Source organism: Staurois parvus, unplaced genomic scaffold (genome assembly GCF_062004578.1).
Source record: "Staurois parvus isolate SC_StPar_1 unplaced genomic scaffold, SC_StPar_1.0 ptg000723l, whole genome shotgun sequence".
NCBI classification, from domain to species: Eukaryota; Metazoa; Chordata; class Amphibia; order Anura; family Ranidae; genus Staurois; species Staurois parvus.
The window spans coordinates 1,396,154-1,418,270 of NW_028318519.1; the positions used below are offsets into that span (position 1 = coordinate 1,396,154).

The 22,117-nt window shown below is 42.0% G+C and overlaps 1 protein-coding gene and 1 pseudogene across 1 annotated transcript in view; one reads left to right on the forward strand and one right to left on the reverse strand.

The window, feature by feature from the left end:
* Positions 1-22,117, reverse strand: part of EPHX2 (epoxide hydrolase 2) — a 173,735-nt gene that overhangs the window by 145,840 nt on the left and 5,778 nt on the right. The window contains exons 3-4 of the mRNA XM_089653870.1: positions 20,043-20,202; positions 15,071-15,261 (exon numbers count right to left, since the gene is read on the reverse strand). Coding sequence (XP_089509996.1) covers positions 15,071-15,261; positions 20,043-20,202 — 351 coding nt within the window. The remainder of the gene's footprint in view (positions 1-15,070; positions 15,262-20,042; positions 20,203-22,117) is intronic.
* Positions 16,329-16,445, forward strand: LOC149445371 (U2 spliceosomal RNA; annotated as a pseudogene).

Consider the following 22,117-nt stretch of genomic DNA (forward strand, 5'->3'; position numbering starts at 1 on the left):
TCAAACCAAAAACACTGAAATTTGAAATACAGAGGCAAATTCGCACATCGCTGAGCAAAGTCACAAAATCGTTTTCAGTGTCTGATGAGGAATTTCCCCACAAATCATTATCACTCAATTCTGCAAGTGGTTCTGATTTACTATCGCAGTTCTAAAACCGCTTTTGACGTAAAGGGACGCTTTTTGGACGCCATGGACTTTTCTAAGTTTCCAGGCAGAAAGAACAGTCAAAATGCAGGCAGGGCACAGGACAATGCACTCGGGACAAAATATATGTGAAATGCATTGAAACAGCAAGGACAGCAAAAATGAAATATTTTAAAAATTTCAAATTTCCCGCCGGATTCCGGCGCCCGTACGTCCCGACGTCACAGGGACCGGAACACGGAAGCCGGATGCCGGCATCGGCCGGAGGAGATGGCCGGGGACGCTGCAGGGGACACATCGTGGGAGCGAAGGACAAGGTGGGTGCTGCAGGGACCCCCGGAGAACGCCGCATGGTAAGCCCGAGTGTAGCTCGGGGTTACCGCTCTTGGTACTGAAATTTTACCCCGAGCTACACTCGGGAATACCGCTAAGGAGGTTAAGCAAGAAAACACTAGACTCAATGGTCTAACTAACTATGGCCCCAGGCTTGAAGCTAGGGTTAGTGGCCTCTCACAGGTCTTCAGGTCAGCCAACAGTCTCCATTTCTTCCCAACATCCACACCCCCATCCCCTGTCTCCAGAAAAGGTTTCTCCAGCAGCACGGTTGTTGTTCCCCCAGACATCCTGACAACCAATCATGTGCTTGCCCCAGGATTTACCATGGTGACACTGTACTACTTGTGTAGGGTGATGAAGATTTTTTTTTTTTTACACTGATTGCTTTTACACCAATAAAGGCTGTAAAAGCAATCATTTCTCCTTCTTCCTGCCTGCATCCTTGCAGCCATTGAAAAATACTACGAGAGCTGTGATTGGTCCACAGCTTGGCACATGGTACAAGGCTGTTGTGAATAGCCCTGTACCATGTGATCTCTGTGATCATTCACAGATTTCACACGTAGTAAGCAATGATGTCAGAAGTGACATCTTGTTTACTTCTTGTCATGTGATCACTGATTGGCCAATAAGTGATCACATGAATCGGGACCTCACACAGAGGTCCCGTACTGCAATCAGTGCTCCATTGTGTCCTCCTGACACAGGGGGCACCATATTGTGGTGCCGTGAGCTCCCAGGGAGTACTCACAGGCAGTGAATGCGGAGGCCGTTTATAAATGGCCACCCGGTCCTGCACTGCCCCCGTCCAGTTGTTTATGTACATGGGCCAAACGGGAAGTGGTTAACTGATGTCATAGGCAGGTGAGAGATGACAGTTGACCTACATGTGAATGAAATAATGAATACAATGAAATAATACATTGATGCAATGGGGTTGATTTACTAAAGGCAAATTTACTATGCACTGCAGGTGCAGTTGCTCTAGATCTGAGAGGACGCTCTGCTGATTTCAATAATCTACTCATGTGCAAGCAAAAATGCAGTTTTTTATTTTCCTTACATGTAATTGGGTATTCGTTGCAAAGTGAAGCTTTATCTCATTTACTAATAGAATTTACTTTTTAATATGATTATAAACAATATAGGGTCTGGGATTATAAATCCCATTTCAGTCTTTGCAGATGACACCAAGCTGTGCCATGGAATAACGTCCTTACAGGATGTCTCCAATTTACAAGCCGACCTCAATGCTCTGTGTAATTGGGCAACTATGTGGGAAATGAGGTTTAATGTTGATAAATGTAAGGTTCTGCACTTGGGGGCTAAGAATATGCATGCATCATACATACTAGGGGGGTACAACTGGGGGGTCAATGGTGGGGAAGGATCTGGGGGGATTAATGGTGGAGAAGGATCTGGGAGTTCTGGTAGATCACAAGCTTACTAATGGCAGCAATGACAAGCTGCGGTTTCTAAAGAGAGCAGAATCCTCTCTTGTATTAAAAGAGGTATAGACTCCAGAGAGAGAGATATCATTTCCCCGGTACAAATCATTAGTAAGACCTCATCTGGAATATGCAGTTCAGTTTTGGGCACTAATTCACAAAAAGAACATTGGGGAACTGGTACCCCAAGGGGAAGGGCAGAGAAGGGCAACCAAACTGATACGAGGCATGGAGGAGCTCAGCTATGAGGAAAGATTAGAGGAACTGAATTTATTCTCTCTTGAGAAGAGATTAAGGGGGGATATGACCTCCATGTATGATACATAAGGGGGGATATGATCTCCATGTATAATACATAAGGGGGGATATGATCACCATGTATAATACATAAGGGGGATATGATCACCATGTATAATACATAAAGGGGGATATGATCTCCATGTATAATACATAAGGGGGGATATGATCTCCATGTATAATACATAAGGGGGGGATATGATCTCCATGTATAATACATAAGGGGGGATATGATCACCATGTATAATACATAAAGGGGGGGATATGATCTCCATGTATAATACATAAGGGGGATATGATCTCCATGTATAATACATAAGGGGGGATATGATCACCATGTATAATACATAAGGGGGGATATGATCTCCATGTATAATACATAAGGGGGGATATGATCTCCATGTATAATACATAAGGGGGATATGATCTCCATGTATAATACATAAGGGGGGATATGATCTCCATGTATAATACATAAGGGGGGATATGATCTCCATGTATAATACATAAGGGGGGATATGATCACCATGTATAATACATAAGGGGGATATGATCTCCATGTATAATACATAAGGGGGGATATGATCTCCATGTATAATACATATGGGGGGATATGATCAACATGTATAATACATAAGGGGGGATATGATCTCCATGTATAATAAAGAAGGGGGGATATGACCTCCATGTATAATACATAAGGGGGATATGATCACCATGTATAATACATAAGGGGGATATGATCTCCATGTATAATACATAAGGGGGGATATGATCATCATGTATAATACATAAGGGGGGATATGATCATCATGTATAATACATAAGGGGGGATATGATCTCCATGTATAATACATAAGGGGGGATATGATCTCCATGTATAATACATAAGGGGGGATATGATCACCATGTATAATACATAAGGGGGGATATGATCTCCATGTATAATACATAAGAGGGGGATATGATCACCATGTATAAAACATAAGGGGGGATATGATCTCCATGTATAATACATAAGGGGGGATATGATCATCATGTATAATACATAAGGGGGGATATGATCATCATGTATAATACATAAGGGGGATATGATCTCCATGTATAATACATAAGGGGGGATATGATCTCCATGTATAATACATAAGGGGGATATGATCTCCATGTATAATACATAAGGGGGATATGATCTCCATGTATAATGCATAAGGGGGGAAATGATCACCATGTATAATACATAAGGGGGATATGATCTCCATGTATAATACATAAGGGGGGATATGATCTCCATGTATAATACATAAGGGGGATATGATCTCCATGTATAATACATAAGAGGGATATGATCTCCATGTATAATACATAAGGGGGGATATGATCACCATGTATAATACATAAGGGGGGATATGATCTCCATGTATAATACATAAGGGAGGATATGATCTCCATGTATAATACATAAGGGGGGATATGATCTCCATGTATAATACATAAGGGGGGATATGATCTCCATGTATAACACATAAGGGGGGGATATGATCTCCATGTATAATACATAAGGGGGATATGATCACCATGTATAATACATAAAGGGGGATATGATCTCCATGTATAATACATAAGGGGGGATATGATCACTATGTATAATACATAAGGGGGATATGATCACCATGTATAATACATAAGGGGGGATATGATCACCATGTATAATACATAAGGAGGGATATGATCACCATGTATAATACAGAAGGGGGGATATGATCTCCATGTATAATACATAAGGGGGGGTATGATCTCCATGTATAATATATAAGGGAGGATATGATCACCATGTATAAAACATAAGGGGGGATATGATCTCCATGTATAATACATAAGGGGGGATATGATCTCCATGTATAATACATAAGGGAGGATATGATCTCCATGTATAATACATAAGGGGGGATATGATCTCCATGTATAACACATAAGGGGGGATATGATCTCCATGTATAACACATAAGGGGGGGATATGATCTCCATGTATAATACATAAGGGGGATATGATCACCATGTATAATACATAAAGGGGGATATGATCTCCATGTATAATACATAAGGGGGATATGATCTCCATGTATAATACATAAGGGGGATATGATCTCCATGTATAATACATAAGGGGGGATATGATCACCATGTATAATACATAAAGGGGGATATGATCTCCATGTATAATACATAAGGGGGGATATGATCACCATGTATAATACATAAGGAGGGATATGATCACCATGTATAATACAGAAGGGGGGATATGATCTCCATGTATAATACATAAGGGGGGGTATGATCTCCATGTATAATAAATAAGGGAGGATATGATCACCATGTATAAAACATAAGGGGGGATATGATCTCCATGTATAATACATAAGGGGGGATATGATCATCATGTATAATACATAAGGGGGGATATGATCATCATGTATAATACATAAGGGGGATATGATCTCCATGTATAATACATAAGGGGGGATATGATCTCCATGTATAATACATAAGGGGGGATATGATCTCCATGTATAATGCATAAGGGGGGAAATGATCACCGTGTATAATACATAAGGGGGATATGATCTCCATGTATAATACATAAGGGGGGATATGATCTCCATGTATAATACATAAGGGGGGATATGATCTCCATGTATAATACATAAGGGGGGATATGATCACCATGTATAATACATAAGGGGGATATGATCTCCATGTATAATACATAAGGGGGGGGATATGATCTCCATGTATAATACATAAGGGGGGATATGATCTCCATGTATAATACATAAGGGGGGATATGATCTCCATGTATAATACATAAGGGGGGGTATGATCTCCATGTATAATACATAAGGGGGGGTATGATCTCCATGTATAATACATAAGGGGGGATATGATCTCCATGTATAATACACAAGGGGGGATATGATCTCCATGTATAATACATAAGGGGGGATATGATCTCCATGTATAATACATAAGGGGGGATATGATCTCCATGTATAATACATAAGGGGGATATGATCTCCATGTATAATACATAAGGGAGGATATGATCGCCATGTATAATACATAAGGGGGGATATGATCTCCATGTATAATACATAAGGGGGGATATGATCACCATGTATAATACATAAGGGGGATATGATCTCCATGTATAATACATAAGGGGGGGGGATATGATCTCCATGTATAATACATAAGGGGGGATATGATCTCCATGTATAATACATAAGGGGGGATATGATCTCCATGTATAATACATAAGGGGGGGTATGATCTCCATGTATAATACATAAGGGGGATATGATCTCCATGTATAATACATAAGGGGGGATATGATCTCCATGTATAATACATAAGGGGGATATGATCTCCATGTATAATACATAAGGGGGGATATGATCTCCATGTATAATACATAAGGGGGGGTATGATCTCCATGTATAATACATAAGGGGGGATATGATCTCCATGTATAATACATAAGGGGGGATATGATCTCCATGTATAATACATAAGGGGGGATATGATCTCCATGTATAAATACATAAGGGGGGATATGATCTCCATGTATAAATACATCAGTGGTTCATATAGTGAACTCGGTGTAGAGTTATTCACCCTGAGGTCATCACAGAGGACAAGGGGGCACTCTTTACGTCTGGAGGAAAAGAAATTCAATCTCCAAATACGGAAAGGTTTCTTCACAGTGAAAGCTGTGAAAATGTGGAATAGACTCCCTCAAGAGTTGGTTCTGGCCAGCTCCGTGGATTGCTTTAAAAAAGACCTGGATTCTTTCTTGGATACACAGAATATAACTGGATATAACATTTATAGGTAAAGTTGATCCAGGGAATATCCGATTGCCTCTCGGGGGATCAGTAAGGGATTTTTTCCCTGCAGGAGCAAATTGGATCATGCTTTGCTGGTTTTTTTTGCCTTCCTCTGGATCAACTGTGGGTATAGGATTACAACCTTTTTTTTTTAATGGTTGAACTGGATGGACTTTTGTCTTTTTTCAGCCAGACTAACTATGTAACTAAGTTCTGGAGAAACTGCAATTGAATCGCACGGTATATTTGCCTTTTAGTAAATTAACCCCATTGTATTTACCCAACGACACTTACAGACTATCTACAAGCAGGGGCGGACTGACCATTTGGAAACTCGGGCACTACCCGAGGGCCCAGGGTCAGTAGGGGACCCCATGAGATGCCCCTGGTACCTTTTTCATAGGCTTTTTTGAGTTTGGGCAAGGACACGGGCCCCATGATCCCCTACTGCCCGGGGGCCCCACGAGTTGTCAGTCCAACCCTGTCTACAAGTGTCATTTTACACAGCTACTGGCTGCATATTTCCAGCTGGTGATAGCAGCGGGGGGCAGAAAAGCTGGGCATAAGAGATGTTGAAGATGTTAAGTGATGCTGAAGTTTTTGGGGGGGGGTTTTTAGGAAATCTTAAGAAGTAGTGTCAGCCTTGCCCAGATCACTTCCCATCTCTTCAGCAGTACTTGTTCAGTTGTCCAAGATAAGAATTAGGAGGGCTAATTAGATTCCTTGAGATAACACAGGAAGAATACATAGATATTGGGCTTTATTGTAGAAGTGATCCAAGTGGCTCTACAGCTGCCCGATCGCTTCTACAGGGCATGGAAGGAGACCCCCTTCCTGCTGCCTGTCACCATTGCCAGGCTCTTCAGTGCAATCGGGGATCCTGGGACTGCTGCCATCCATGTGGCCTGGAGAGCACAGAGGGGAGGAAGGTTTAATAGACCCCTGATATCTAAGTAAAGAGGACCTGTCACTGCCCATGTTATCACAAGGGATGTTGTTCAACCTCTGTGATAGCAAAAAAGTTGATAAAATTAAAGAGACTGTGTTGAACAAAAAAAAAAAAAATGAAAAAAAATGAAAAAATAAAAACCTGTAAGCACCCCTGTTCCCCTGTGCTCACACACAAATGTGAACGCATACACAGGTCGTGCATGCATATGTAAATGGTGATCGCACCACACATGAGGTATTACCGGGAACGTCAGAGCAAGAACAATAATGCTTTTCAACTCTAAACTGGTAACCTGTAAAGGCTTTTAAAGTGCCATCTATGGAGAGTTTCAGGTCCCGTGGTTTGTCACTGTTCTGCCGGCATGCGCAGTTTTAAAGCGTGACATGTTTGGTATCTATTTACTCGGAGTAACATCATCTTTTATGTTTTTTTGGGGTATTATATTGTGTTTCTGTGCATTAACCGCTTGCCGCCCTGCCACTGTGTATATACGTGTGCAGGGCGGCAGTGGAGCGCAAAAGCACGTTTTAAAACGTGCTCCGCGCTCCCGACACATTCGCGGGTAGGGGGCGCGCGCGCGCGCTCCCGCCGACCCGCAGGTGATACGATTCGATCCAGGAGGGATCGATCATTAGATTTCAGCCAGTGATTTCTGGCTGAAATCACATGATCGGTCCCTGTCCTATCCTGTCCTGTGTTGATATTTACACAGGGCAGGATATGATGTCATTCTTCTCTGCCTGGACACATTCCGTTCCAGACAGAGAAGAAGACATCCAAAAAGTGAGTACACAAGCACTACACTACAGTTAGAACACTCTAGGACACATTTAACCCCCTGATTGCCCCCCCCCCCCCGTTAACCCCTTCACTGCCCTGTCACCAGTGTCACTGATCAGTGAAGCGATTTTTACTGATCAGTGTCGCTGGCGACTTCCGATAGAGTTAGCGCCCCTCCCAGATAGCGCCAGTTTGCCCGCTAATACACCAGTAGTCCCGTCTAACCCCTTGATCGCCCCCCCCCCCAGTTAACCCCTTCACTGCCCTGTCACCAGTGTCACTGATCAGTGAACCAATTTTTACTGATCACTGTATCAGTGTCGCTGGCGACTTCCGATAGTGTTAGCGCCCCTCCCAGATAGCGCTAGATTGCCCGCTAGTACACCAGTAATCCCGTTTAACCCCTTGATTGCCCCCCCAGGTAACCCCTTCACTGCCCTGTCACCAGTGTCACTGATCAGTGAACCAATTTTTACTGATCACTGTATTAGTGTCACTGGTGACTTCCGATAGTGTTAGCGCCCCTCCTAGATATCGCCAGTTTGCCCGCTAATGCACGGTATTTTTATTTACCAAAAACATGTAGCAGAATACATTTTGGCTTAAATTTATGACTAACTTTGAGTTTATGATATATTTTTTATAGCTTAAAGTAGAAAATATTGTTTTTTTTCAAAATTTTCGTATTTTTTTTGATTATAGCGCAAAAAATAAAAAGCGCACAGGTGATCAAATACCACCAAAAGAAAGCTCTATTTGTGTGAAAAAAAGGACGTAAATTTCGTTTGGGTACAGCATTGCATAACCGCGCAATTATCATTTGAGTTAGTGCAGCGCTGTATAGCAAAAAAAGGCATAAATTACAGTATCTATACCATAGTTTGTAGATGCTATAACTTTCACACAAAGCAATCAATTTACACTTATTGGGATTTTTTTTACCAAAAACATGTAGCAGAATACATTTTGGCTTAAATTTATGACTAACTTTGAGTTTACGATATATTTTTTATAGCTGAAAGTAGAAAATATTGTTTTTTTTTCAAAATTTTCATGGTTTTTTTGTTTATAGCGCAAAAAATAAAAAGCGCACAGGTGATAAAATACCACCAAAAGAAAGCTCTATTTGTGTGAAAAAAAGGACGTAAATTTCGTTTGGGTACAGCATTGCATGACCGCGCAATTATCATTTGAATTAGTGTAGCGCTGTATAGCAAAAAAAGGCATAAATTACAGTATCTATACCATAGTTTGTAGACGCTATAACTTTCACACAAAGCAATCAATATATACTTATTGGGATTTTTTTTACCAAAAACATGGAGCAGAATACATTTTGGCTTAAATTTATGACTAACTTTGAGTTTACGATATATTTTTTATAGCTGAAAGTAGAAAATATTGGTTTTTTTCAAAAGTTTCGTGTTTTTTTTGTTTGTAGCGCAAAAAATAAAAAGCGCACAGGTGATAAAATACCACCAAAAGAAAGCTCTATTTATGTGAAAAAAAGGACGTAAATTTCGTTTGGGTACAGCATTGCATGACCGCGCAATTATCATTTGAATTAGTGCAGCGCCAAACAGCAAAAAAAGGCCTGGTCATTAAGGGGGGTAAATCCTCTGGGGCTAAAGTGGTTAAAAGTCCTTAAAGTGTATTTATTCATGAAAGTCAGAATTTTAAAAATGGATGTGTAACTATTGTGCAACATATAAAAATTTCAACAACCATCATTTTACTCTCCGGGGTTCCTGCTTTCAAAATATATATCATGTTTGGGGGTTCTAAGTAATTTTCTAGCAAAACAATGCTGATTTTAACATGTATGTGAGAAATGTCAAGATTGGCCTTGTTTTGAAGTGGTTAAAAAAGGAAAGCCAACAGAGTCATTTTAATACAAGGCCGTGGTTTCTATTGCAGCTGCGAACCTCTTTCACTCCTTCGACTTCCATGACGTATAATATATGTCCTTGGCAGTCAAATGTAAAAAGTCTCAGCAATACATGCAAATTTTCCCATGTTTTGTCCCTTTCAAAAGATTGCACGTACAGTTTACGGTATAGAAAAGAATCACCCCCCTTTTAAATAATCCCATTGTGTTGCTTTACAGCCTGAAATGAAGACAGGCCCAGTTTTTGTTTTATCCATCTGTTTTTACATCAAATTACAACATCCAAGTGAAAGATATCAACATGTCAGAACATTTAAAAAAAAAAATCAAAAACAGAATCACTGAGTTGGAAAAAGGACCCCCCCTTTTGTGTCAGTATTTTGTTGAAGCCCCCCACCACCACCACCACCATTTGCTTTCATTCCAGCCTTTAGTCTGTTGGGATGTCTCTACTAACTTTGCACATCCAGACTTTGCAATATTTGCTCTGCTTTGCAGAACTGCTCAAGTTCAGTTGAATTTGATGGTGACCGTTGGTGGGCTCCAGTCTTCAAGTCATTCCACAGATTTTCAATGGGGTTTAAGTCTGGGCTCTGACTAGGCCATGCAAGGACATTCACCTTCTTCTCCTCCAACCACTGTGGGCTCATTGTTGCTGTGTGCTTTGGCTCATTGTCATGTTGGAAGGTCAACCTTCTTCCCATTGACAATTTTCTGGCAGATTTTCCTCCAGAATTTGATAGTATTTTGCCCCGTCCATTTTTCCTTCTATCCTGACAAATCTTCCAGTCCCTGCTGCAGAGAAACCCCCCATAACAGGACATTCCCCCCTCCATGCTTTACTGTAGGAATGGTGATATTTGGATGGTAAGGTGTATTGGATCTCCTCCAGACATATCATTTTGTGTCAAGGCCGAATAATTCATTTTTAGTCTCATCTGACCAGAACACCTTTTTTCATGTGGCCTCAGAATCTTCAAGGTGCATTTTGGCAAAGCTCAGTGATGACTGCATGTGGCCTTTCTTGAGGAGCGGCTTTTTTCTTGCACCCCCTCCCATACAAGCCACATTTGTGAGAAATTTGTGATATTGTCACATGCACACGATGACTGCTCTTTGTCATCAATTCCTGACACGGCTTCAGAGTTGCTGTAGGCCTCTTGGTAACCTCTCTGAACAGTTTCCTTTCAACCAATTTGAAGCAACGTTTAGATCCAGGAAGGGTCTGTGTTGTACCAAATACCTTCCACTTCCTAATAACAGACATCACTGTGCTTCTAGGCATTGATAAAGCCTTTGAAATTTATTTGTATCCATCTCCTGACCTGTGCCTGTCCACAACTTTATCCCGGAGATCTATTGACAGTGCCTGGCCACCCATAGCTGATTGTTGGCTTCAGCTGAACTAACAGGGACTGAAATGCTCCAGGAAAGCTCTTTTGAGCTAATCAAAGTGACCACAGCTGATCACAGGTGAAAGTCAAATGGCTTTGTGTGCCATTGAGAAGGTGATTAGTTACACCCAATTGAGTTTACAAGTCATTTTTAGGAGATGATCCTTTTATCAACGCAGGGATTCTGTTTTTTATTTTTTTTTATGACATGTTGGTGTTATATCTTTCACCTGGATGTTATAAGTTGCACTAAAAATGAGTAAATATAGCTGGATAAAACAAAAACTGTGTCTGTCTTTATTTCAGGCTCCAAAGGAAACAAAATGTGATTATTATAAAGGGGGGTAATTCTTTTCTATACCCACTGTAGGCTTGGCCCCGCCTCCTCTCTCTTCTCACTGGCTCACTGGCTGTGATTGACATCAGTGGGAGCCAATGGCTCCCACTTGCTGTCTCAGCCAATGAGAAGAGGGAGTCCCGGGATAGCCGAGACTCCCTCGTCTAGCATAGTTAAGCAGCCTGTTTACACAGCATGACTGAATTAAAGTAGTAAATACCGACGAGGGTTTAAGTGGATATATATATATATATATATATATATATATATATATAAATCCAGTGAGCTCCTGACCTCCTGTAGTGAGCTGACAACGCTGCCTCTGCTCCACTGAATTCCAAAGCAGTTAGGTCACTTCTGGCCTGTTTTCCTTTGCTGGACCACAAACTCCTCAATCTATCTATACCCTGCTTCCACTGATTTCTCTCCTAGCAAAATCATGTTGCTGCCTTGACCGCCAAGTGCCTGCCCATATAACAGTGTGGGAAAAGGGCTTTTGGGAGATGTAATTCATGAGGAAAAGGGGGGTCGGGAACATGTCAAGAATTTTACAAGCCTGGCGATAATGAAAGCAGTTTCTTGCATCAGGGAGCAGGGGAAGGAAAAAATTATATATATGTTTTTGGTTTTTTTTTTATAAAGCCATGATCTTTGTTTTGCAAACAAACATGTGATACATGACAAAGCATTCCCAGAGCATGATGGGTTACCAAACAGCAGTTTATTTCAGAAATTTTAGTCTGTGACTGAAGAAGAGATGAGCTACTGAGCCCTGTAATCAGCAGGATTAACGGGAAGCCACGTGAAAAAGAGAATAAAGTGATTCTAAATTTTTTTTTCTTTTAAAGATATAAAATAACAAACATGTCTATACTTACCTGCTCTGTGCAGTGGTTTTGCACAGAGCAGCCCCGATCCTCCTCTTCTCGGGTCCCTCGCAGGCTCTCCTGGCCCCTCCCTCCTGTCGGGTGCATCCACAGCAAGAAGCTTGCCATGGGGACACCCACTGCTCCATGTGTCCATTCACAAAACGGAGCCGCGGCTTGGCCTCGCCTCCTCTCACTGGCTGTGATTGACAGCAGTGGGAGCCAAAGGCTCCCACTTGCTGTCTCAGCCAATGAGAGGAGGGAGTCCCTCTTCTAGCATAGTTAAGCAGCCCGCCTGTTTATACAGCATGACTGAATTAAAGTAATAAATACCGACAAGGGTTTAAGTAGATAGATAGATAGATAGATAGATAGATAGATAGATAGATAGATAGATAGATAGATATGAGAAGGATGGACAGATACAAGATAGATAGATAGATATGAGAAGGATGGACAGATACAAGATAGATAGATAGATAGATAGATAGATAGATAGATAGATAGATAGATAGATAGATAGATAGATAGATATGAGGATAGATAGATAGATATGAGAAGGATAGATAGATAGATAGATAGATAGATAGATAGATAGATAGATATGAGAAGGATAGATAGATAGATAGATAGATATGAGGATAGATAGATAGATAGATAGATAGATAGATAGATAGATAGATAGATATGAGAAGGATAGATAGATAGATAGATAGATAGATAGATAGATAGATAGATAGATAGATAGATATGAGGATAGATAGATAGATAGATAGATAGATAGATAGATAGATAGATAGATAGATAGATATGAGAAGGATAGATAGATAGATAGATAGATAGATAGATAGATAGATAGATAGATAGATATGAGGATAGATAGATAGATAGATAGATAGATAGATAGATAGATAGATAGATAGATATGAGGATAGATAGATATGAGAAGGATAGATAGATAGATAGATAGATAGATAGATAGATAGATAGATAGATATGAGGATAGATAGATAGATATGAGAAGGATAGATAGATAGATAGATAGATAGATAGATAGATAGATAGATAGATAGATAGATAGATAGATAGATAGATAGATATGAGGATAGATAGATAGATAGATAGATAGATAGATAGATAGATAGATAGATAGATAGATAGATAGATAGATAGATATGAGGATAGATAGATATGAGAAGGATAGATAGATAGATAGATAGATAGATAGATAGATAGATAGATAGATAGATAGATATGAGGATAGATAGATAGATATGAGAAGGATAGATAGATAGATAGATATATCTTGGCCCTGCCCCCTCTATCTTCTCAATGGCTCACTGGCTGCGATTGACAGCAGTGGGAGCCAATGGCTCCCGCTTGCTGTCTCAGCCATTGAGAAGAAGGAGTCCTGGGGTAGCCAAGACTCCAGTGCACATCGCTGGATCGAGAAGGGGCTTAGGTGAGTATTAGGGGGCCTGGGAGGGGGATACTGCACACAGAAGGCTTTTTACCTTCATGCATAAAATGCATGAAGGTAAAAAACCTTAAGCCACTTTAAAATCTGGACATAAGACACACACACATATATATATATTTTAAAAAAGAAAAAGCATTCAAAAAAATGTTTTTGTGTTGCCCTGTCCATCTACAGTACATAAAAAAAAAGAAACTTAAAAAAACACTACGCATTTTCTTTAACCACTTCAGCTCTGGAAGATTTTACCCTCTTTATGACCAGGCATTTTTTTGCTATTCAGCACTGCGCTTCTTTAACTGGTAATTGCACTGTCATACTATGCTGTACCCAAATGAAACAAATCCAATGAAGAAAAAAAAAAAATATTACATTTATGCATAAATTTAGGACAAAATGTGTTCTGCTACATGTCATTGGTGAAATAAAAATACCAGAAAATGTATATTGATTGGAAAGTCCCAGTCAACGATTCATGGCTGGGACCTGCTGATCGGCTGTGTCCAATCACAGCTCAGAGCTCTGTGTTAACAATCAACACAGGGCTCTCTACAAAGGGAAGGATCTCTGTTTCTCACAAAGAGATCTCTTCTGATCACACTAGATGTTAACCCCTTCCCAGCCAGTGTCATTAGTACAATAAATCCTGTATAATAATAATAATATTAATAATAATAACAACAGTGTATTTTATTATCACTGTAATAGTGTCACTGGTGATCAGTGGCAGTTAGTCAGTCCCTCCCCCCACCACACTATCACAGTCCCGTTATAAGACGCTGATCACCGCCATTAGTAGTATAAAAAATATATATATATACCATAGTTTGTAGGCACTATAACTTTGACGCAAACCAATTAATATATGCTGATTGGAATTTTTTTCTTTCAAAGACATGTAGCAGAATACATTTTGGCCTAAATTTATGAAGAAATTAGATTTTAAAAAAAATTATTGTATATGTTTTATAGCAGAAAGTAATAAAAATTGTTTTTTTTTTCCCAAAAATTTTTAGACTTTTTTCACTTATATCAAAAAAAATAAAAAACCCAGTTGTGATCAAATACCACCAAAAGAAACCTCTATTTGTGCGAAATAAAAAATAAATTTAATTTGGGTACAGCGTTGCATGACCGCGCAATTGCCAGTTAAAGTAGCATTGTGCCGAATAGCAAAAAATGCTTGGTCAAAAAGGGGGTAAAATCTTCCGAAGTGGTTAGGAAAACCTTTGCACCTCAGAAATAATACCAAATCTCCTCTCACCTCATTAGGTTTAGCTTCCAGCATTTTCAGGGCATACTCATATATGCGAGTCTCGGGTTTCCTCATCCCAACGCGGCACGACTCGATCACCATGTCGAAGTGGCGGGTCAGCATAGAGAGAAGGTCCGCGGTGTGCTGTCTGTCAGTGCTGTCGTCCACCCAGTTGTTGGTGAGCACACACGTCTTAAAACCTACAGTGTAGGAGGGAGGTGGACGGGTGAAAAAGGTGATACCCTGGTACATTCACACTATTAAAAGGCCACTTCTACCTTCTGGACAGAAAATAAAGAAACTACAAACAGATACTTAAGGCTGAAGCCTAGTCTACTTATACTTTGTCTTCCCTGGTTCTACCCTCCCCCGTCAACAACATGCTAATGACATTTGTAAAATAAAACCTGTGTTTATTGTGTACCTTATTTTAGACCCAGTGATGTCATCATTGGGTCTCTGTGGTTCTCTATGCAATGCAGGCAGGTCATGACTGGTGGGAGGGGCTCCTCAGGGTGCTTAGTATTCCTCCCAAGAGCACTTAGCCCTAATTGAAGTGGGGGAGGAGTTAAGCAAATATCAAAATGCCTTAAAGCGGAGTTCCATCTAAAAAAAATAAATAAATAAATAAAAGTCAGCAGCTACAAAAACTGTAGTTGCTGACTTTTAAAATACAGCCACTTACCTGTCCCTCGGTCCTGCGGTGTGCTCATCACCACTGGTTTCACCGGCTGTCTTCTCTCCCTAGCGCCGGCATCTTCAGTGTAGGCACCCGGCTGTGACAGCTTATGGCTTCACCACTGCACATGTGCAAGAAGCTCTGCGCTTTGTGAATGGCCCCGTAGTCTTCGCTTCTCATGTGTGTGTGTTTTCCTCACAGGATGGAGGGTGTGGGTCCTCGGGCCTGCCCTGAAGTCTAGGGGGAGGATGTGTGGCCTTTTGGTTCCTTCCTCCCCTGTCCCTAGGGGGTTTTCTCTTCGGGAGAGCCCCCTGACCAAGTACTGGGTGTCTGGCTTCGGCTGGACACAAGGAACGGTGGTCCACCAGGCCTTTTGGCCAGGAGGACCAAATGGGAACCCTGTCCGTCAGGAGCTTCGTGCCCCGGGGGATCAGGGTAGTGGTCCATTCCCTTCAGGGGAAGGACAAAGCACACCCCTAAGTGCACTTTTTTGTGTGGTGTTTTACACTTGCACTTTTTTTGTGAACACTTACGGGTTTTTTCGTTATCTGCACGTTTGCGGACTTTGAAAAAAAAAAAAAAGTAGTCTTCGCTTCTCGGCCTTTTGGCTAAGATCAAGTGTAGTATCTCTTCTTATCAGTGTCCAGTAGGGGTGCTCCACCATCATTCCTGCTTGCGGGGATGATTGGTTGTATAGTACCCCTGCTGGTAGGATGGGGGTCCTGATGGTTAGTACAGGCTGGAACAGAAACCGAGGTGCCCACAGGCTGCTGGGGCTCGGGAGCAATTCCCCCTGGAAAACCGGAGGGGCCCAGTTCCTCCTGGTTTGAATTGATCTACCTTGTCTGGCCAGGGGCCGGGGAGGCAGAAAGTCCATGAATCAGTGCCCCTTGAGAGTGGTCGCCTCAGTAGTGCTCTTAGTAACACTTGGGTGTGGGACCCCAACGTGTGAAACGTGCACATGGTCACTGTTTCTAACACTTCTCCTGCACTGCGCCTTTTAGGGCTAGGCCTTTTGGCTAAGTCCAGGGCAATTTTTGCTATGGGCCTCAGGGCCTATCCAGTGCACAATTGCACGGCCATTTTTTTATTTTTTGCTTATTTATTTAATTTATTTACCTCCCACGTTTGTCACTTTCTCACTTTTGTGTGTGTTTTTTTTCTCACGGACGGTAGGGTGTGGGTCCTCGGGCCTACCCTGAAGTCTAGGGGGAGGATGTGTGGCCTTTTGGTTCCTTCCTCCCCTGTCCCTAGGAGGTCTTCTCTTCAGGAGAGCCCCCTTAGCAAGTACTTGGTGGCTGGCTTAGGCTGGCCACAAGGAACGGGGTCCGCCAGGCCTTTTGGCTAGGTGGACCACATGGGAACCTTGTCCCTATCAGGAGCTACGTGCCCCGGGGGATCAGGGTAGAGATCCAACCCCTTCAGGGGGTGGACAAAGCACACCCCTAAGTGCAGTTTTTTGTGTTTGTGTTTTTGCACTTGCAACTTTTTTTGTACACTTACGGGTTTTTTGTTTTTTCGCAAGTTCGCGGAATTAAAAAAAAAAAGTAGTCTTCTGGGACCTGTCGTGTGTCCCAGAAGGCTACAAGGAAGGAGGGAGGACAACTTCTGCTTCTGATTGCCTAGGCGATCGCAACGGAAGTGGGAGCGGGTATCTGTCAAATTTGGGTACCCGCTCCCCAAAGGTGCCAATCCTTAATGGGGAGCAGGGGACGAAGGCTTAAAGCGGAACTTCCCCTTTTGGGTGGAGCTCCGCTTTAAGGTGTGAAGGTGGGTATTTCTAGGCTGTCTGCATTTGCATGCCCAATGTAATGCCCACGTGATGCTGAGCCTCCACAACGAAAAGACCTGAAATCCAATGAATGAAAGGGGTGGGCCAGGGACAGTCAGGCTAGGAACAAAAGGATTAGATGATGCCGGATGACCTCCAGCCAGGAATTAAGGCGGAGCTCTATCTGAATTGCTGCAGCTTCTAATGCACATTGTGAGAAGCTCACAGTGTGCAGTGAAATCAGAGTAAGTCGTTTCATCCAGGAAAGGAGCCGGTACAACTGTGCAAGACTGAAGGGAAGGCCAGATTTAAACAGATATTGGCACGCGCATTCTCTAATCAGGTGAAAGGTCCATTGCTCCAACCAAACAAGGTCATTCAGCTGCCTTGTAACAGGAAGAGATTTGTATTGATTGGATGTACAGAGAAGAAAGTACCAGGGTGACACACAGAGACTTACATGGAGACAGACTTTATTCTGCTGTTTATCTGCCATACAGTTCAGCTGATCCATTAACTAATAATTCTTGCTTTACAGCTCAATGTATATGAGCACATGCCTCCCCCACCCCTGCTGAACCTTGTCCTACAGGGAAGGCAAGGAGAACCTTTGGACCCGTTATCCTTCACTATGGTGAAACACCAAGTGCACAGAAGACAGACAGGGACAGTTACAGGTTATCTGTTTTGTTATTCCAGGAACACGTTTACCAAAAAAAAGGAGAAAACAACCAAAGGAAAAGAATACAGAAAAAGAAAAAAAGGAGAAAAAAAAACAAAGGAAAAGAAAAAGGAAAAAAAATTATATATATATATATATATATATATATATATAGTGAAGGCAATAAGTATTTGATCCCCTGCTGATTTTGAATGTTTGCCCAAAAGAAATGCATGTCTAACAAATGATGACTGATCTGCATGTTCATGAGGGAAAGAAGTATTTGATCCCCTTCACGAAACATGACTTAGTACTTGGTGGCAAATCCCTTGTTGGCAATCACAGAGGGCAGATGTTTCCTGTAGTTGGCCACTAGGTTTGCACACATCTCAGGAGGGATTTTGGCCCACTCCTCTTGGCAGATCCTCTCCAAGTCATTAAGGTTTGGTGGCTGACATTTGGCAACTCGAACTTTCAGCTCCCTCCACAGATTTTCAATCGGATTAAGGTCTGGAGACTGGCTAGGCCACTCCAGGACCTTAATGTGCTTCTTCTTGAGCCACTCCTTTGTTGCCTTGGCCATGTGTTTTGGGTCATTGTCATGCTGGAACACCCATCCACGACCCATTTTCAATGCCCTAGCTGAGGGAAGAAGGTTCTCACCCAAGATTTGATGGTACATTGCCCAGTCCATCGCCCCTTTGATGTGGTGCAGTTGTCCTGTCCCCTTAGCAGAAAAACACCCCCAAAGCAGAATGTTTTCACCACCATGTTTCACAGTTGGGATGGTGTACATGGGGTCATAGGCAGCATTCTTCCTCCTCCAAACACGGCGAGTTGAGTTGATGCCAAAGAGCTCGATTTTGTTCTCATCTGACCACAACACTTTCCACCAGTCCTCCTCTGCATCATTCAGATGTTCAGTGGCAAATTTCTGATGGGCCTGGACATGTGCTTTCTTGAGCAGAGGGACCTTGCGGGCACTGCAGGATTTCAATCCTTGTCGGTGTAGTGTGTTACCAATTGTTTTCTTGGTGACTGTGGTCCCAGCTGCCTGGAGATCATTGACAAGATCCTCACGTGTAGTTCTGGGATGATTCCTCACTGTTGTCATGATAATTGACACTCCATGAGGTGAGATCTTGCATGGTGAACCAGACTTAGGGAGACTGACAGTTGTTTTGTGTTTCTTCCATTTGCGAATGATTGCACCAACTGTTGTCACCTCTTCACCAAGCTGCTTGGCGATAGATTGGTAGCCCAGTCCAGCCTTGTGTAGGTCTACAATCTTGTCCCTGACATCCTTGGATAGCTCTTTGGTCTTTGCCGTGGTGGAGACTTTGGAATCTGATTGTTTGATTGCTCCTGTGGACAGGTGTCTTTTATACAGGTAACAAAATGAGATTAGCAGCACTCCCTTTAAAAGACTGCTTCTAATCTCAGCTTGTTACCTGTATGAAAGACACCTGGTAGCCAGAAATCCTGCTGAATGATAGGGGATCAAATACTTATTTCCCTCATGAACATGCACATCAGTGCATCATTTGTTAGACATGCATTTCTTTTGAATGTTTTGTTGCTATTCTGTCTCTCGGTATTACAATACACCTAGCATTCGATTTTTAGACTGATCATTTCTTTGTGAGTGGGCAAACATTCAAAATCAGCAGGGAATCAAATACTTATTTCCTTCGAAGCTACACAGTGCTCAAACCATTTATTAATGTCAAAGGTCACATTGTGTTCTTCATATCTTTTCTATGAAAAAAAAATGTTAATAAAAAATTATTAAAAAAAAAAAAAAAAAAAGAAGAAGCAATGATTACATACAATTCACATTTCAGATATTGAATAAAATAGCTGATCTTACCCTTCTGTCTGAGGGTCATAGCAGCCTTCAGCATGGGCTTATTGATGCCACCATTCTGATAGAGGTCATGGAAGGCGGGTTCCAGGGAGAAGGACTCTGGAAGGGCGACCCCGGACTCCTTGGCAAACGCCTGACATTCCTTGTTTATTTCTGCAACAAACTGATATGAACAACAGTGTCACCGATGTACCTTAAATCTGACCTCCAGCCTTCCCTTCAGTCTTGCACAGTTGTACCGGTACCTCTCCTGGACTGAAATGGCTTACTCTGATTTCACTGCACACTGTGAGCTTCTCACAACGTGCATTAGAGGCTGCAGCAAGTCAGATAGAGCTCCGCCTCATTTCCTGGCTGGAGGACATGTGAAATACAATACGCTTGAGGTCATTATTTCATAACCACTTCCAGTCCGGACACTTTCACCCCCTTCCTGTCCAGGCCAATTTTCAGCTTTCAGTGCTATCACACTTTGAATGACAATTGAGCGGTCATGCAACACTGTAACCATATTAATTTTTTATAATTTTTTTGAGACAGATAAAGCTTTATTTTGGTGGTATTTATTCACCACTGCAGTTTTTATTTTTTTGGCTATATAAATGCAAATAAATAATATTTCATCATAAATCTTGGCCAAAAGTTATTCAGTTATCTTTTTAGTAAAAAAAAAATAACCCAAATTAGTTTATAACCAAAAATTATAATTTTTAACATTTTTATTTTATTTTTTTATATTATTATTTAAACTCATTCACTCCCTTATATCACGACTTGACTACTGTAACTCCCTCCTCATCAGCCTACCCCAACACAAGCTATCCCCGCTCCAGTCTATCCTGAATTCTGCAGCCAGACTCATCCACCTTACTAACCACTCCGTATCCGCCACCCCCCTCTGCCAATCCCTCCACTGGCTTCCGATTGTCCAACAGATCAAATTCAAATTACTAACACTGATGTACAAAGCTGTTCATAACACTGCCCCAAACTACCTCACCGACCTGATATTCATATACCATCCAAACCGTACTCTCCGCTCCTCACAAGACCTCCTACTCTCTAGTTCCCTGGTTTCCTCCTCCCATGCCCGTCTCCAGGACTTCTCCAGGGCTTCCCCCATCCTCTGGAACTCACTACCCCAATCCATCAGACTGTCATCTACCCTCCTCACCTTTAGGCGCACCCTGAAAACACATCTCTTCAGAGAAGCCTACCTCGCCCTCACCTAACAGTCGATCTCCTCCACTCTTCCTACCAATCCATCCCCCACAGCTATTTCCTCCTGTACCACTATCCCCTTCCTCCTAGATTGTAAGCTCCAAGGAGCAGGGCCCTCTAACCCCTCATGTATTTTATTGTATTGTTACTGTGCTGTCTCATGTACTGTCTCCCATTGTAATGTACAGCGCTGAGCAAACTATTGGTGCTATATAAATACTGTAATAATAATTTTTTTTTTTTTTACATACTGTCACCCTAGCAGTACAGTGTCACCATGGTGACACTGTACTACTTGTGGGGGGTGATGAAGATTTTTTTTTTTTTTACACTGATTGCTTTTACACCATAAAGGATGCAAAAGCAATTATTTCTCCTCTCTGGCTGCATTCTTGCAGCCATTGAGAAATGCTGTGTGAGCTGTGATTGGTCACAGCTTGTCACATGGTACAAGGCTGTTGTGAATAGCCTTGTACCATGTGACCTCTGTGATCATTCAGATTTCACACATAGTAAGCAATGATGTCAGAAGTGACATCTTGCTTACTACTCTGCATGTGATCACTGATTGGCCAATCAGTGATCAAATGATTGGGACCTCGCACAGAGGTCCCTTCCGACGATCGGTGTGCCGCTGTGTCCAGAGGACACAGCGGCACCAGATCGCGGTGCTGCGCGCTCCCCGGGAGCATGCACAGCTTGAAAATGCGGGTGCCGTTTATGAACGGCAACCTGCCCCTGGACTGCCACCGCCCTGCCGTTTAAACAGCGGCCAAACGGGAAGTGGTTAAAAGCAGCCCAAACATGAGTGGCATGTGTTTTCCATGCGCCAAAACCCACGAAAAATGTGTGTCGCC